This window comes from Balaenoptera acutorostrata, chromosome 6 (genome assembly GCF_949987535.1).
Source record: "Balaenoptera acutorostrata chromosome 6, mBalAcu1.1, whole genome shotgun sequence".
NCBI classification, from domain to species: Eukaryota; Metazoa; Chordata; class Mammalia; order Artiodactyla; family Balaenopteridae; genus Balaenoptera; species Balaenoptera acutorostrata.
The window spans coordinates 42,807,638-42,825,553 of NC_080069.1; the positions used below are offsets into that span (position 1 = coordinate 42,807,638).

General features: G+C 43.1%; 1 protein-coding gene across 2 annotated transcripts in view; it reads left to right on the forward strand.

Annotated features, from left to right (window-relative positions):
• The first annotated feature begins 5,269 nt into the window (after nt 1-5,269).
• The window catches only part of RASEF (RAS and EF-hand domain containing), an 83,597-nt gene continuing 70,950 nt past the window's right edge, over nt 5,270-17,916 (forward strand). For both annotated transcript variants that reach the window (XM_007177005.2, XM_057548410.1), the window contains exon 1: nt 5,270-5,968. In XM_007177005.2, coding sequence (XP_007177067.2) covers nt 5,535-5,968 — 434 coding nt within the window. In that variant the 5' untranslated portion in view covers nt 5,270-5,534. The remainder of the gene's footprint in view (nt 5,969-17,916) is intronic.

The window sequence follows — 17,916 nt, forward strand, 5'->3', positions numbered from 1 at the left end:
ATATGAGCTTTGCTTGGTCATCACATAATGGGATCAGAAGTTTGAAATTCAACACTTCTCACTCAGTTCTAGTACTGGAGGCTGACTCTGCTCTGGTCTGTAAAATGGTGTTTGATACTGTTTGGAGCATTATAGAGACACTTAATTTTTTACAGTGAAAGATTTACCAAAGTCTGACTGCCAGCACATACATACATATAACAATGCTATCTATTGATTACAGAAACGATAGGCAATCAAAGAGTAAGTTCAACTGGGTCCATAATTCTTTATTTTCTAAAAAATATATATATATATCTGATGTGAATATGATAAAATGTTCCTATTTGTACTTTCTGGGTTCGTGGATGTTATTCTTTTTCCGTATTTACATAAAGAGTAAGTAAATCACTATGATGTAAACTTGCTGACATATTCTTCTTTGTAAAATATTCAAAATTTTCCTATAACTTCCTTAGGAATAGTAAGCCTTGAGTAGATACTCATGAGAAAACTAAGACACAAGCTCTTGCAGGGCTGTGTTTGTTTGAGAGAGTTCCTGAACCTACTAATTGGTTCCTCAGTGGTATACCATTACTTGGATATCTAGTTCCATCTTAACAGGCTTATCAGATCTTTCTGGGTCAGAGTAACTTCAGTGTTAAGTAAGGCTCTGAGGAAGGCTCTTGTACCTGTAGGGACTCCTATAGGGTAGATTACAATAGGCTTCTGTTAAAAGCCTCTCCCATTTACTGGGTGAAGAGGAGGTTAAGGGGTGGTGCTCATTCCCAGCTATAGAAAGTTGGATCAATTTATGATGTAGTGGCAAAGGATAATTTCTCATGACTCATCATCCTAGTCATTGTCTATCACAAGATTTCCCAAAGTATGTTCTCAAGAGCACAAACTCTGTGGAAAGCCCTCAGAAACTGAAAGAAAAACCAAAAACCCCAAACTAAAAGCTTCCATGGTCAAATACATTTAGGAAATATTAGATTAAACAAGTATAAACAGCTTTCTTTATCTCATCCAAGAAGAGATACAGTAGGAGTCTTTTCAAAATGTATTTATGTTTTAGAAATGTATTTGATCACAGTAGTGTCTTTTCACTCTTTTGAGAAACATGCTCTAACAAGATTATCTCTGATTTTTAAAATCCTTGAGCAGCCACAAAGCAAGCTGATCTTTCTAAAAAGTCATGCTGATAACTACAAGCAAGCTCTCCTTACCTTCCAATTCACTGGCTCTCAAAGGCTGCTCTGTTATCTCCAATTCCTCACTAGCTGTTTCTGGATGCTAAAACAGAAAAGAAATGCCTCCTATTTCTTTCTTCTCCTCTCTTTCCTCTTAATTCTTCAAAAAATTAGAGACAGATTATATAACCTTGGCCTTCCCCTGAGTATATTGCTGGAAATATTCAAAAGCACTCCTTAGTACCTTGTGAGGTACTTTAAACACTTAAAAATACAAAAGGCAACTCAAGAGGACTCCTTTAGGAATCTTTTTATAAGCTCAAGATGTGAATGATTCCTCAATAGAACAGGCTAGAAAGTCCAGAAATAAGCTCCAATACGTACAGGAATTTAGTATATGCTAAAGGTGGTATTTAAATCCATGGAGAAGAGATTCTTGAATAAACGGTGTTGAGACAACTCGGTAGAAAGCCAGAAAAAAATAAAGTTGAATCTACAACTCACACCTGACCCAAAATAAATTCCAGATGAATCAGAGTTTTAACATAAAAAATAAAACCGTGAAAAAGACTAAAAAAGAAAAACATTCCTATGGCCTGAGCTGACATAATACACGCTCACCACTGTCCTTGTGACAGGCCACAATGAAATTGAAACTTTGATAGGAAAAGCAGGATCCAACTCTTCACCTGAGGCTGGGAAATGGTTTGATTAGGCAGAAGAGAAAACAGCTAAAAGATGTTTGTCGTCATGACAATGAGAAGCTATTCAGTTAATCATGTAATCAAGTGTGGCATATCTGGGGGACAGTAGGAGCCCTGATGGAGATTAAAGGGAGAGATGTTTGGATATATAAGATGGGACCAGACTGTAGAGGATTTTGGATGCCCAGATGAAGAGTTTACCCTTGATTCTCTGGGGGTTGATGAGCTAGGGTGCAGGATTTCTCAATCTCAGGACTAGTGACATTTTTGACCAGATAATTTTTTGTTATAGGTGGCTGGGCCTGTGCATCACAGGATGTTTAGTAGCATCCTTGGCCCCTACCTACTAGATACTACTAGCATCTGCCCCTTTTCGAATTGTGACAACCAAAACTGTCTCCAGATATTGCCAGATGTTTCCTGGGGAACAAAATTACCACTGATTCAGAACGACTGAGTTCCAGAATGACAGAATAATTGATGTTTAAGAAGGACTGTCCAGCTGTGGTTGTAGAATGAACAGGAGACCGTTAAGGACAGGAGCCCAAGAGAATGTATTAGAGGCTAGGTATGGTATATTGTTATAGTAAGGGCCCCCGATAAAGTACATCTCCCTGTATCCATGACCTTGTATAATCCCCTCCCCCATTGACTTAGGGCTTGGCCATGTGACTTGCTTTGATCAATGGAATATCAACAAACATGACACAAGCTGAGGCTAGAGAAGCATTTGTGCATTGGGAGTTACACTCATGAGACACTGCCACCATATGACAAAGCCGGTGCTAGCCTCCTAAAGACATATCCAGCTATCAGCCAGCACCAAATTCAGACATATGAGTTAGACACTTAAGACCATGCAGCCACAATAAAGGTATCATGACTACATGATCCTAGGCAGGCCAGCAGAAAAACCACCTACTGGAGCCCTGCCCAAGCTGATGGCAATGAAATTATGAACAAATAAGATGGTTGATGTTTTAAATCACTAGGTGTTTGTTGTGTTGTTATGTAGTGATAGATAACTGTTACAGTAGGTCTGGAGCAGATTCACATCGGTGGAAATGAGATGTGTACACAAGACATGTGGAATAATCCATGTTTCTTGACGACTCTTCAATGAAGGGGCTTACAGAAAGGACAAAGCAGGTGAAAGAATATAAGAATTTACAATTGAATGCAAAGGTCAGAGTGAGTTAATGAAGGAAGTTGCATGAGCAGTCTTCAAAAAAAGCACTTCTGCCTAAGCAGTTAAAAATATTATTAACTGGGCTTCCCTGGTGGCGCAGTGGTTGAGAATCCGCCTGCCAATGCAGGGGACACGGGTTCGAGCCCTGGTCTGGGAAGATCCCACATGCCGCGGAGCAACTAGGCCCGTGAGCCACAATTACTGAGCCTGCGCGTCTGGAGCCTGTGCTCCGCAACAAGAGAGGCCACGGCAGTGAGAGGCCCGCGCACCGCAATGAGGAGTGACCCCCGCCCGCCGTAACTAGAGAAAGCCCTCGCACAGAAACGAAGACCCAACACAGCCATAAATAAATAAATAAATAAATAAATTTTAAAAAAAATTATTAACTCATCTATTTTGAAAAATACAGCTATTTATTAATCGCTAACAGAATAATGATAATATTTCAGAGATTCAGTTTAATAAGTAGATTTGTAAAGCTTTAAAGGCATTACCAAGCTAGCCATTTCTTCTTTTTTTTTAATAAATTATTTTATTTATTTATTTTTGGCTGCATTGGGTCTTTGTTGCGGTGCGCAGGCTTCTCATTGTGGTGGCTTCTCGTTGCGGAGCACAGGCTCTACGCACGCGGGCTTCAGTAGCTGTGGCTCACGGGCTCTAGAGCGCAGGCTCAGTAGTTGTGGCCCACGGGCTTTGTTGCTCCGTGGCATGTGGGATCTTCCAGGACCAGGGCTTGAACCCGTGTCCCCAGCGTTGGCAGGCAGATTCTTAACCACTGCGCCACCAGGGAAGCCCCATTTATTCTTTATATGGAAAAAAATCAACCTTTAGAATAAACAGGAAAGCACATAAACTCAAAAATCAGTAACAATTTATATTGCACTGATAATAAAATTCATTTCAATGTATTAGCTATCTACTTGTATAGTACTGTATTCACTTAGCCATTAGATTGCTAAGTCCAGGGCTTCTAATAGAACGCCTCTCATAATTTACCAGTTAAATTTACAGATGGCAATTATCAGTGGTATTTACAGCTTGACAAATGCTGTGAGTGTTGACTTTATTTATTGTACTATAAGAAGAAACAGTTCCTCAGTTGTTTAGCACTTAGCTTTCTGTTTAAGAACACGAGCTTGAGGAACTGTGTCAGTCAAATCCTCTATTTTTATTATATCGAAAACAAAGTAGTAAGCAATAAAGAGAATCCAGAATGAGAATAAGTGAAATACAGTCATAACTAAAAGAAATGGAAATAAATAAAATAAAATCTAAAAAGTGGAGGAAATTGACGTGAATAAAGTAAAAATAACCCAAATGCACTTTCACAGGCTATGAGAATCACCAAAGGGAACATATACATAAATCATATGACAGAGTGAGGGTCTCTTGGAAATAAGACAAGATTTTTTTAAAAGGATAAAAATGGATGAATTTTAAAGATCTTATACCCATGAAGCAGCCAATATTAAAGAAATAATAGCATTGTTGAAATAAATGTTTAAGATCAAAGGGTAACATACATCTGCATAATTTCCATAAGATTTGTTTAAAGGGAAAAAAAAGCTGCCTCAGTCCTTGTTTAAATATTGCTGCCTGCCAAGGATTTTGGTTATTAATTTTCTCTCAGGTTGAGGAGACAAGGACTGAGAAAAATTATTTGGATTTGAGGATCTGGAAGATCTATGTGATTCCTACTGTGCATTAACTAGTTGGACCTTAACGTTGGAGGGGCATGCATTAAAGAAAGCCAGTAAACTCAGAGAATGGGGTCTTCTGGTAAATCTCATACTTTGGTTTGTAAGAAAACTTGTATGCACGGAAGTTTACCAATTTTCCGGAATGAGAAAATAATAAAATACACATAACGTTAACCAATTTGGAATCCTACCCCTACCTTCCTTTCCCCTTTCTATCCAGTTAGTTAGCTTCTCATACCAGCTCTCGATTTACCCGAGCAAACACTGTTTATGCCGAAGGGCCTGGCAACGCTTCTGCCTCACCCCCAGTTCCGGCCGGGCTCCCCAACTCCAGGAGCCCCAAACACAGGTTCCAGAGGCCCGCACGAAAAGCACAGCCGGACTCTCGAAGGCGTGGGAACCGGAGCGGGGCGCTCCTCCTCCCAGGCTGGGCGGAGCCGGGCCTCGCTGGGCAAGTGCGTGAGGCCGCGCCGGGCGCTCAATCGCGGCGGGCGCTGCTGAGTGGTGCGCGGGGCTAGGGGTGCGCTCGCACCGCTCCGGGGTTGAGCCCGGCCAGGGTCCGCGCGCGGAGCCACGTCGGAGCGCGCCGTCCCGACCCACCCAGGCGCTTCGCCCCGCCCGGACGTTCCCGCCAGTGGCCTAACCTGCTTGACTCGCCGAACTTGCCGCAGCTCCCGGCGGCAGCAGGTGGCCTCGGACTCGCCGCCGTCACCGCTGCCCGAGCGGGCCGCGCGCCCCGGAGCCCTTTCGGTCGCCCCCGACCGGCGGGATGGAGCCGGACGGGGACCTGGAGGAGCTGGCCCGGCTGCGCTCTGTCTTCGCCGCCTGCGACGCGAACCGCTCGGGGCGCCTGGAGCGCGAGGAGTTCAGCGCGCTGTGCGCTGAGCTGCGCGTGCGGCCGGCCGACGCCGAGGCCGTGTTCCAGCGGCTCGACGCCGACCACGACGGCGCCATCACCTTCCAGGAGTTCGCGCGCGGCTTCCGCGGGGCCCACCGCGGGAGACGGCGCTGGGGCCGGGGGCCGCGGGAACCCGCGTTCACTGCGGCCCTGGTGGGGTCCGACCCCGGGGACAACCAGGAGGACGAGGGCGACGAGGACGCGGCGGCGGCGGCACTGGCCGCCCACTGGGACTCGGCGAGCCCGGGCCAGGCTTGGCAGGACTTCCAGGCGCGACTCGGGGACGAGGTCAAGTTCATCCCCAGGTGCGTGTGTGGTTTGCAGAGGGGAAGGTGGTGGTGGTGTTTCTGTCCTCCCTGGGACGCTGCCATCTCTCCCTCTTACACTCGGAGTGTGCAGACCCAGTGGACACTCTCTCTCTCTGTCTCTCTCTCTCGCTTTCCTCCATTCACCGACGCACTTTTAACTCTTCCAAGACGGGATACCCTAGAGTTAAGGAAAAGGAAAGCATTCCGAGTCACAGTTCGGGGAGAAAGTTTCACTTGCTTGTTTCTGAGTTTCATAAGCCAGAGTGAAATCCACAGCGTCCGGAGATTCTTCCGGGACGCTGGTTTAGGAGCGCTCCCCGAACCTCAGAGACTTGATTACATCACCTCCTACTCCTGGCCTCCAGGCTGCACCCGGAGCAGCAACGCTTGGTGACCCGGGCCGCTAGCCAATTTGCCATTCTCTATGGTAGTTTTTGTGTTTGTTGTTTTCCTGCTACTACGTAGAAAACAAGACATTGTTGCACATTTATATTGCTGCACACAAAGATTCACCGATGCCTACTATGTGCTAGGCATTTTACAGGTTAATTCGTTTAATACTCAGAATAACCTTGGGGGTGGACGTTCTTATCTGTGATTAATGGAGAAATTTAGACCTAAGGACGTTAAGGGACTTGCCCAGTTACTAAAAGAGCAGCATTTGATCCCAGATGTTGTGAATTTTAAAACTCTCACTTTTTATACCATAGAATAAAATCATACAGTAAACTCTCTACTCTTGTGTCTGTGACAGAAATAACATAGTATCAAGTTACTTAATTCTCAGGGGGAAAGGGGATGCCTGCAGGTTCGGGGCATGGTGGGAAAGATATTCAGGTTTTATTGAGATTAATTTGCATCTATCTCTGCCTAGAGTCATGGTATGTCTTGAGCTATTTTTACTTCTTCCTCAGGCGCTACAAACATCTTAATAGTATAAAATGTTTTTCTGCTCTCTGGATTTTCATTGAAATTTTATGTATCTCTGGTTGTCATTATTAGGAAGATCTGAACATTTTGGTCGGCAGTTCACATATCTGAGACATAAGACTCAGAAAAGGAAATAGCCCTGGAAGGCAGCAGCGGCCTGGCTCACCGATTCACCGCTTAGACCTGCAGGGCTGGAAGTCCTCACTTCCTCCTCCGCCCAACTTCTCCCTCCTGTTTGGAAAGTTCAGGGAATACTGGGCATGGAAGGTTACTCACTGCAGTATAAGAGGGATTGTGTAGAGAAAGTGGGCACGATACCCATCTTTTCTGTTATTTACAGATGAGTGAAAATGCAGTGTCTCCACCAGGGAAGTAGAAAAATTTAAACCTTGCTATAACCATATACTTTGAATCATCTTTCATCTGTAACTTGGTTTGGGTCCAGCTAGTTTTAAAAGGTAACAATATTAAGAATAAGAAAAGGTGAGACCACACCATATTTTATACACACACACATACACATACACACACACACACAGACACCGAACTACTTTTCAGAGTTGCTAAGTCTCAGCAGCCAATATTTGACACTTAACCTTTAAATGATGAAAATGACCTTCTTAGGATCAGCATACAACCAGGTCTTAATATTATTGGTGACATTATTATTATCACGATGCCTTTCCGACTCTTGAGATGTTATTAAATATAATGGCACCACTGTCACCTGGTAGTCTTGTGTCCTAAGCCCCACCCCGTCTTCTGCGAGATTAACAAGTACAATATTTGCCTTCCTGTACTCGTTCCAGTGGAAAAGAACTAAACTGAATTGCTTCACCTGATTGTTACTATGGCAGCCATTAGCTGTTTTGGTAAATTGGGTTGCTTCTATTCTACTTCCTCATACATGTTCATCTTCCCTTCCTCCCATTCAAATGTGATAAAAATCTTTCGTTATTGACAATGTCATTGCCATTATTTCAGCCAAATTAATTCTGCAAACATTGTTGAGTGCCTGTTTTGTGCCACTGTCTTAGGTACTGTCCTAGGTACTTGGAGACAAAGAGAAGGAGGAGATGTGGTTCATGCCCTCAAGAAGTTCATAGTGTGGGTGAAATATTTCTCAAAAATTTCCTCAGAGAACATGTAAAGGCAGGAGAGTTATTTGCAGGTAACCCCATGTATTGTGGACATAACCCAACAGACTGCCTGCAAGCAGGAACTTTCTTTGAATTCTTGAGTTTTTACCTTAAAAAAAAGAAGTCATGTTCACTTTATAATATACTGGGGCTTGGTTTAGCATAAAATATTATATATTCTTCCAGGGGGAAAATTGTCTCTCTGGGAAGGTGTGCCGTTTCATCTGGTGCCTTAGTTTCCCACCTGGCACTCCATCTTCCCCCAGGTGGCACCCTGTCCCATCCCTATCCTAGGGGGGTATTTGTGTACAGTTTAAGCAGAACAGATATCAGATATAGGAATGTTTCGTTCCTGCAAAGGCAAAACGTGGTAGTGATTTCCATTTCAAAGATCATTCAAACTCTTAGATCAAAATATTAAACAAATTTGGGTTAAAGTCCTCAGTCATCGATAATTGTGATATTAGAGAGAAAATAATATTGCACTGTGAAAGAATAAAACTGGTCTCTGGGTGATGTGTTAAATTCTCAAGTTGGTCTTCTCTTAGAAACTGAGGGACTTCTTTCCTTAAAGGTTGGGGAGGGGAGTGTCCCGCCATGTGACACTGTTAACCTGAGCTGGGCAGGTGTAAATGGTCCAGAGGGTCAGGATGGGCCGTTACCACTAGTTCCAGTAAGCTGGAACTAGGTCAGCCAGCAGGTGAAACCAGAATGGGCAAGGCAATGTAGTTACGTAAGAGAATTCCGGAAGGAGGATTGTATCAGGCCAAGAAAAATCCATGAAGTGGGAAGAGAATGTCTGGGGAGAAACAGAGAGCAGAGTTGTAATTACCTAGTGGAGCCAGTTTCTGGTGTCAGGGGCATTATCTTGGTGAAAGGGAGGTTTGTATCCAGTAGGTACTCAATAAATGTACTCAATAAATATTTGCTGAATGTTCTTTGATTCCCTGCTTCATATACTGAGAATGCAGTTAGTTCATGCTGCATGCATTCTCTTCATTTCTTTTGTTGGTTCCCTCCCTATATTTTCACATTCTGGTGAGAGCTGGTGTCTTCCAAGATTGGCAAGGAGAGAAGGATATAGGGTGTGTGTGTCTGTGTGTGTGTGCATTGAGCATTCGACTGAGGCGGGGTCATGACTGGAATTCACCTCTCTCCTCTAGTCAGAGCTGAAGCTTTTCAGTGTTCTCAATTCCATTTGTAGCGATTTTGAGTGTCATTTGTGGACTGATTCACTTTAACTTAGAACCCCACGTTCTCACAAACAGAAACGCGAGGGTCCAGCTGGCACCAGAACCACAATGGACTTGTGAATGGGCACCAGTTTTGCCACAATAGCCAGATTAGACCCAGGGTGGGTGGGTGCCTCTGGTGTAACAGGGGTTAGCATGATTGGTGACCTGCCAGACAGGGCTGGGGCGGGATTTGTTCAGGCACCAAAATCAGACCTGTGTGGTCAAGCTGTTTCACATGGTTTGTGCCCTTTCTACACACACAACGTTGAAGAAGAGTCTTCTGTTGAATAACTTAGAAACAAGAAATTTAATTGAGAAGAACCAAAACTACCCACGTGTGAACTGTTATATGGATTGTCAAAAAGGTTTACTTTGGCATGTCCGTGTAACTATGAAGATGATGACTAAAATGGAGAGGAAAAGCAACAGGTGACACCAATCCCACTTAACTAGGACGTTTTAAAAAACATGAAGCTACAAGTAGGCAGAGGCATAGTTTCATGGTCAGGGACTCCTTTACATTTCCCTTTCTTGGGGTCCACTTTAGGGCTTTTGCCTCTGATCGTCTTCTTTTGTAATAGTGCAGTTGCTTCATAAGCCCGCTTCACCTTCATGATATGGTGCTTGGCAGGATGGGAAAGGGAGAGGAGAGATGGACGCAAAGAGAGAGGTAAACACAGAGAGGGCTGGAGACACGGAGTGAGAGGGGGACAGGGTGAGAGGAGGCAGAAGACAAGCAGACAGAGAGACACTGATTGATTAGATAGTGCCTCAGTTTCCCCTCTCTTCCCACTCAGTGAGGGTATGGCCCTGAGACAGCTTGGGATGCGAGAGTTAAATAAGCTCTTCTCTGTTTGATCTCAGCTCTTGAGTATCTTCCACATGTGAGCATCTGGGTGCTTTGGACTGTGTTTTTAGTGTTTGAAGATAAGTATATTTTTTTCACCCATATTGCCAGTAATATCTGCTGCTCATCCAAGGAGATAAAGATTGGTTCCAGCCTTGAGGCACCATAGTGGGTTGGACTTCAGTCCTGGAAGAGGTTCAAAGATGCTTTTGACTGTGTGTGATGCTTACCTTTGGCACTGGCTTTGAGGCCTATCAGTGTGCTAGCCACAAGCTTTCCAGAGATTTCCTGCCTTTTCTGCATTCAGAACTGGGGATATATATATGTGTGTGTGTGTGCGTGTGTGTGTGTATATATATATATATATATATATATATATATATATATCTTTATATGTCTCTATCTCTCTATATAGATTATATATATCTTTGTTTTCTGTTTCTGGTCTGTTGCTTTTTGTTTTTCCTCTTCAGTATATCCTCTATCACAATTATGTGTCATTACACTACTGCTGAGGGGGAGAAACCTGTCCATTTGAAGCACAGCTCTTCCTTGAACCATCCAAACCTTGCTCCTGGGCCCAGCAGGAGTCTCTGTATGGCTTACTTTTTATGAGCTCTGCTTGCTGGTGGTGGCCCCTTCTGGTTCTGATATTTGAATTTCATCTCGAGGTAGTAATTTCTTTTTGGCCTCCTGGCCCCAGAAAGGTATTCTGGCCTCGCATCCTTAGAGGACTGCCAGTTTTGGCCATACAGACAGTGGCCTGCTCTGACCCTCAGATCTTGCTGATTGTTCAGAGCTCTGCTGGCAGGTTTTGGTGAGAGATTGTTTACTCAGCCCTTATGGTATGGGTAAAAAGAAAAAGGCTTAAGATGGGGTGTCATTGGAAGACTACCCTCCAAGGACCACAGACTCTTCTCTAGCTTGTCTTTTAGCCTGAAGTTTTCATTTACTTCTCTCCGGAATCACTGTTCAAATACACGGTCACTTGGAGCTTGTAAAACCTGTTTCTTGATTTCTTCCCAGGTTACATGATTTTATTTCATTTGTAAAATGGAAGTAGCTGAATCGGGCTAATCTGCCTTGAATGGAAGCTTAGAGGCTGATGACGGAGAAGAGAGCCTTTGATGATGGGGGAGGTTAGGATGCTGAGGTGATTCAAATGTCTGCTTTCTTCTCCTAAGAGGATATACAGTATACTTTCTTGCTTCATGTGTAGCTTGTGAAAGCTTAGTTGCACCTGACTGCAGTATATCGTTGGAGGGAAGAAATGGGAAGAGAGTATTTATCGTGGGTATTTGGGCTGCTCCTATCTGACTCTGTTAGTCTCATATCAGGTTGTAAAATGGAAAGTAAACACTGTTTCCCAGAGGAAAGCTGTAATGATGGAATGACACGTATGATTTCTTTGATATTAATTCCTCAAAAAAACAGTTTCACTGCTTCAACTGGTAAATATTTGGGGTCTTCCAAAGTATAATTGCTTTTGTCAGAGTAATTATAAAAAGAGAAAAGTGAATTTTAACCCTTAAGGCCTTAGTCTATATGTCTTATAAAAACAAGACATATAGATGCAGTAGCTCAGACATGTTTCTTTCATTCTTTCTCTAATTCCCTCGGTATTCATGTGCCTGCCAGTGTCCCAGGCACTAGAGAGACTCCTTCGTAGACCTGACCTTCAAGGAGCTCATTGTCTCACACTTTTAAATACCTAGGAGTTTCTGACATCTGAAGGACCTGAGATGCAGTATAATAAATGCAGAAAAATACCTCAGGACACATCTCCAGACTATGGACATTTCATGTCAAGAGTGTTTCTCAAATTGGGTGCCCTTTGGGTCTTTATGTGTATGCTTGGCAATCTTAGAAGACTAAACATTTATGTTTTCATTTTATGTTATCATTATATGATAATATAAAACAAATTAATCTGAGCACGTTTGGAATCACCTGGATGACTCTTACATGACAGATTTGGCTACACTGTTTCAAAACCTGCCTCTGTGTTTAAGATTGTATGGCATCCGTTCCTTGTCACGGGCTGATGAGGAAGGCACAACAGTGGACTTGGTGCAAATGATGTGTCCACGTAAATTGAAAGTGACCAACAACACACAGTGTTGGGTTGTCTGTGTCCTCAATGGAAAAGTGATCAGGGAGTGGGGTTTTGATCCTGTAAGTGTGGCTGGAAAGCGCAGCACACAAGCTGCCAGGACCATACTGACATTGGCTATGGGGGTGTAGTTTCAGTAGAAGTGCATCCCTTTCAGTTTAAATGAATGTTGCTAATTCTCATTCCACTGATTTTGCAAATGCGTGTTGGTCACATAAATGTTTGGGAGCTATAAGTATAAGGAGTTTATATCTGGTTTATGTTTGTTTATAGTTAAGTGACATGATATAAACAATATTTACATCAACTCTGGAATCCATAGGAGATATTTTCTTTTATAAGGTCTACATGTTTATCAAGTGTGAGAAATACTGTTCTAATAGGACTTGAAATCCTCAAGAACTGTATAAGATTGAAAACATTAGTTTCTCTAGTTTTCATTGTTTATCGATCTCGTCCGTCATTTAAATCGAGGGCATGATATTGTGGAAGAAGTTCATCTTAAATTGTTCCCAGTCTTAAGGATCATTTTTGTTATTTGCCCACAGAGGAAACTCTTCTTGCCTTTTTCCTATGTCATTCGTTCACTCCTTCATTTAAAAAACTTGGTTTTTAATCCATGTGCGCCTGGGACTGCACCAGGAATGGGGTGCTTTAAAATGATATCCAGTCAAAAATCAGAAGTTTCTTAGACAGTTTCTGTCTCTCCAGAGGTGATGGCACCAGTGAGCGTAATGAACAGGAAGAATCACAAGGTGGGTGGTCTGGGTCCAGCTCTCACCGGGGGTCAGAAATCAAGCAGACCAAATCGACAGATGAATGGATAAAGAAGATGTGGCACATATATACAATGGAATATTACTCAGCCATAAAAAGGAACGAAAGTGAGTTATTTGTAGTGAGGTGGGTGGACCTCGAGTCTATCATACAGAGTGAAGTAAATCAGAAAGAAAAACAAATACCGTATGCTAACACATATATACGGAATCTAAAAAAAAAAAATGGTTCTGATGAACCTAGGGGCAGGACAGGAATAAAGACGCAGACATAGGGAGTGGACTTAAGGACACGGGGGCGGGAAGGGTAAGCTGGGACGAAGTGAGAGAGTGGCATGGACATATATACACTACCAAATGTAAAATAGGTAGCTAGTGGGAAGCAGCCGCATAGCACAGGGAGATCAGCTCGGTGCTTTGTGACCACCTAGAGGGGTGGGATAGGGAGGGTGGGAGGGAGACACAAGAGGAAGGGGATATGGGGATATAAGTATACGTATAGCTGATTCACTTTGTTATACAGCAGAAACTAACACAACAATGTAAAGCAATTATACTCCAATAAAGATGTTTTAAAAATAATAATAAAGGCATTAATTTAAAGAAAAAGAAAAATCAAGTGACAAACTAAATTCAGGGAGTTTCTTCCTCTCTTCAGTAGAGCAGTTATCTCCATTTATCTTGTGTGGTGGTGTCACAGTTCCAGCAAGAGAGACTCTAGGCCCTGTCAAATTATCTCCACGTTCCCTCCTCTTACCACCCCGTGGGCTGTGACTAATGTAATGGAGCGGGGCTCACAAACTCTGAAGCCTCCGGGGCCAGGCAGGTAACATAGACCTGGTGGAGTGGAGTTGGGGCCCAGTAGCAGCCTCTGCTTCATATGCTGGGGGGACGGACAGATGCTGCCATGCAGAACATCGACCCAGTGTTGCCAGCGATGCCAACTTATAAAGGATGGTGAAAAATCCAGATTTTAAGTAGGAATCTCCAGTTTTGCATATTCCATGAAGGACAAAGCACAGAGGTGGGAAAGATACTTTTTCCAGTTTGCAACCCCTGTTTCCCACCTGAGAATGTGCCCTAGTAAATTGAAGTGTCAGGCGTGATCTTGCTTTGAAGATTCGTGTTGATGTGAACATGTGGTTCCCTGGTACCCTAACTTAGAGTTTTAATCATGCTACTTCTTCCCCTTCCAAGTTTGTGGGGTAGTATTTTGACCCAAAGGTAGTCTGTCTTTACTCTCTTTTTTGCTCTTGGGTGTTCTTGTAGTTTCCTGAGTTACCTTGTTCAGGCTTAACAGATGTTGCTGTACAGTATTTTCTGCCTCCAGGTTTGCTGCCCTGATGGTGTGTCCTTGGAGGAGGAGGGCTGAGCTCTGAAAGCATTGAGATGTCCAGAACACCTTTTACCCTGATGTCTTTCTTTCTCTTCATTTGAAGCTGAAAGTATTTGTCACAGTTTTAAGATATGTTAAAAAAAAAAAAAAAAAAAGAGGGACTTCCCTGGTGGCGCAGTGGTTAAGAATCCGCCTGCCAATGCAGGGGACACGGGTTCGAGCCCTGGTCCGGGAAGATCCCACATGCCGTGGAGCAATTAAAAAAAAAAAAAAGAAAAGAAAAAGGAATGAAATAAAAATAAGGGAATTTAGTGATGAGAGGTTATATTTTCTGGTACCACAGTGGTATTTCCTTTCATTATTGGAATATTTTGTCCTTCAGTCAAAAAACTTTTTATGGGGATGAAAATATGCTCATCACTAATCATCAGAGAAATGCAGATCAAAACCATAATGGAATATTGCCTCATACCTGTTAGGATGGCTGTTATCAAAAACACAGAAAGTAGCAAGTGCTAGTTAGAATGTGGAGAAATTGGGACCCTTGTACATTGTTAGTGGGAATGTAAATTGGTGCAGCCACTATGGAAAACGGTATGGAGGCTCCTCAAAAAATTAAAAATAGAATTATCATAGATCCAGCAATCCCACTTCTGCATGTATATCCAAACAAATGAAATCAGGATCTGGAAGAGATATCTGCACTCCTGTGATCATTGCAGCACTAGTCACAATAGCCAAGACGTGGAAACAGCTCAAGTGTCCATTGATAGATGAATGAATAAAGAAAATGTGGTATATACATACAATGGAATATTACTCAACTATACAAAAAGAAGGAATTTCTGTAGTATGTGACAACACAGATGGACCTGAGGACATTATGCTAAGTGAAATAAGCCAGTCACAGAAGGAAAAATAATGTATAATTCCACGTATATGGGGTAGCTAAAGTAGTCAACTCTTAGAAAGTTGAATGGTGGTTGCCAGGGGCTTGGGGATTGGGAAATGAAGAGTTGCAGTTCAGTGGGTTATAGAGCTTCAGTCGTTCAACATGAAAAAGCTCTAGAGATCTGCACAATAAGATGCATGTAAGCAACAATACCGTACACTTAAGAGTTTGTTAAGAATAGAGATTTCACGTTATATGCTTCTTAACCACAAGAAAAGCAAACATATGGAATACAAAATTTCTTTTTTACAGAGATAAGAAATTGGGATAGCTACAAAAGCTCTGTATCTCATATCTTTTTGGATCAGTCCCAAATACAGGTTCCGTCAAGGTTTGCCCCTTAAATGTACTCACACCTGTCGTTTTCAGGTGACCAAGCAGAAACACTCGAAATAATGACACATTCTGAGAGCTCCCTCCCACCACACACACACTGAGGGCAACCGCTCTCTTCAATTTCAGTTTTTGGGGGTCATTTTACGGGCATGTTCAGCCATGGTACCCCCTCGCGATCATTACAATTATGGAGCATGCTCAAGTGACCATTTTGTTATAATGGTATCTCTGACCTAGAGTGTTTTTTTTTTTAATGTCTGGATAGAAAACAAACAAGTGCAGATGAGTTATTCATTCTGAAATCTGGGTGCAGCGGTGGAAGTTTCACCTGCTGTGAGCCTCTTGTGGCTGCCTGGTCCAGAGGTGGAGGGGTGGTGGGAGGTTGAGGCAGCAGGCGCTGGCTTGTTGCCCATCTCCTTAGGCGTGGGGGTTGCACAGTGCATCCCCTGGCATGACCCAGTCACCTCGTAATTCTTGCTCCTGTAGAACAGTTACAGCCTGCTCTGGCTGAGGTGGACGAATTCCTGAGGAGTCAACCAACGTTTGCTTAGAAAATCCGTGTTTTAGGACGTTCATATGTCATGTTTTCTAATGGACATGCCATAAACTAGTGTTCATGTTTGTGATGCAAGTATGTTTTCTTTTCCTCCTTGGGGATCTGTTGGCAGAGCATGTACTTCAGTCTGGCAGAGATGGTTAGCCTGGGGATGTCAGTGAATGAATTACAGTGCATACATTTCTACTCTAACACAGCATGTGTATTCCAGACAAACCTAATGTTCTGCAAACACACAAAGGACATATGGGGAAAAAAAGTAGGGATGGGGCTGATCTCTCCATATCTGTATAGCTTTGCAACCAGCATACTCAAAAAACCAGTAACAATCTGAATAAGATATTAGCACAATAAAAAAGTCACATTAGATGCTTAATAGAAACATACGACAGTCCAGGGTACCAGTACAGAAAAACTGTAAATGTTTTAATGCAAGTATAGGATTTCGCACTTTGTTTTTTAAGGCGAAGGTAACTTGGTGGATGGAGGTGCATGGGTTGTGGCTGCTGAGTTACAGGAACAAGGACAGAATGCACAAAGACAACGCACGTGTACCGTCTGTGCTGGGAGGAAGCCCCCGGGGAATGGGCATTGTGTCCAGACTGTGTTCACCTGCAGCCGGCTGCCTTCAGCTGGGGTAATGGGCTTGCACTTGGTGGCTGTTACTTGGGCGCAGAGCATCGACATGCTGGGAAATGCAACTTCCACTTCTGCGTCATTCACCTGTTGACCTAAGGGATGGGCTAATTGATGCTATAGGAACATGCACTGTGTCCGAGCAGTCCTAGTCTTGAGTGAAAATGCATGGGAGGCTAAAGCAAGGCACAAAGCCAGAAATGAGGGTTAGATTGATTCTGTGTGTACAGGTGCGGAGGTTTTATATTGGTCTAAAAGGGATAGTGCATTGCCTGTCTCCTAAAAGATGACAGTGAATAAGCCGTCTTCAGGCTAATATCTGTCCACAAAAGTCCACAGATCTGTTGGATAGGCTGTTACAATCCTAATGAACCCTAGTGAGAATTATAATGTTACGTTGTAGGTGAGCATTTGGGCCATTAAAAAGTGACCTATTCTGTTGAATAATATTTTAAAGTTCTTATTTAGCAACTTAATAAGAATTCAGTTCTTACTGAATTCAGTTTATTCAACCAAGTAAGCTGAATAATCTTATTCAACTGTTTTAAGCAGTGCTAGCATATATTCATGGTGAAGCTGGTACATTTGTTCATGTGATTAACCCCAGGGAAAATACAATGATATAAGCCACTGTGTTAGTTAGTTAGAGAAATAGAGCCAATAAGATGTGAGCGTGTGTGTGTGTGTGTGTGTGTGTGTGTGTGTGTGTGTGTAGGCGAGGGGGCGTGGATTTATTTTAAGGAATAGGCTCACACGATTGTGGAGGCTGGCAAGTCTGTAATCTGCAGGGTGGGCCAGCAGGCTGGAGACCCAGGGAAATGCTGATACAGCAGTTTGAGCCCCAAGGCAGTGGGCTGGTAGAATTCCCTCTTCCTTAGGGGTGCTCAGTCTTCATTTAAAGGTCTTCAACTCACTGGATGAGGCCTGCCCACGTCCTGGAGGGTAATCTGCTTTACTCAAAGTCTAACCGATGGAAACGTTAATCTCATGTACAAAAGACCTTCACAGCAACATCCAGACACGTATGACCAAATATTTGAGCACTGCAGCCTAGCCAAGCTGACACATGACATTAACCATCGCAGCTAC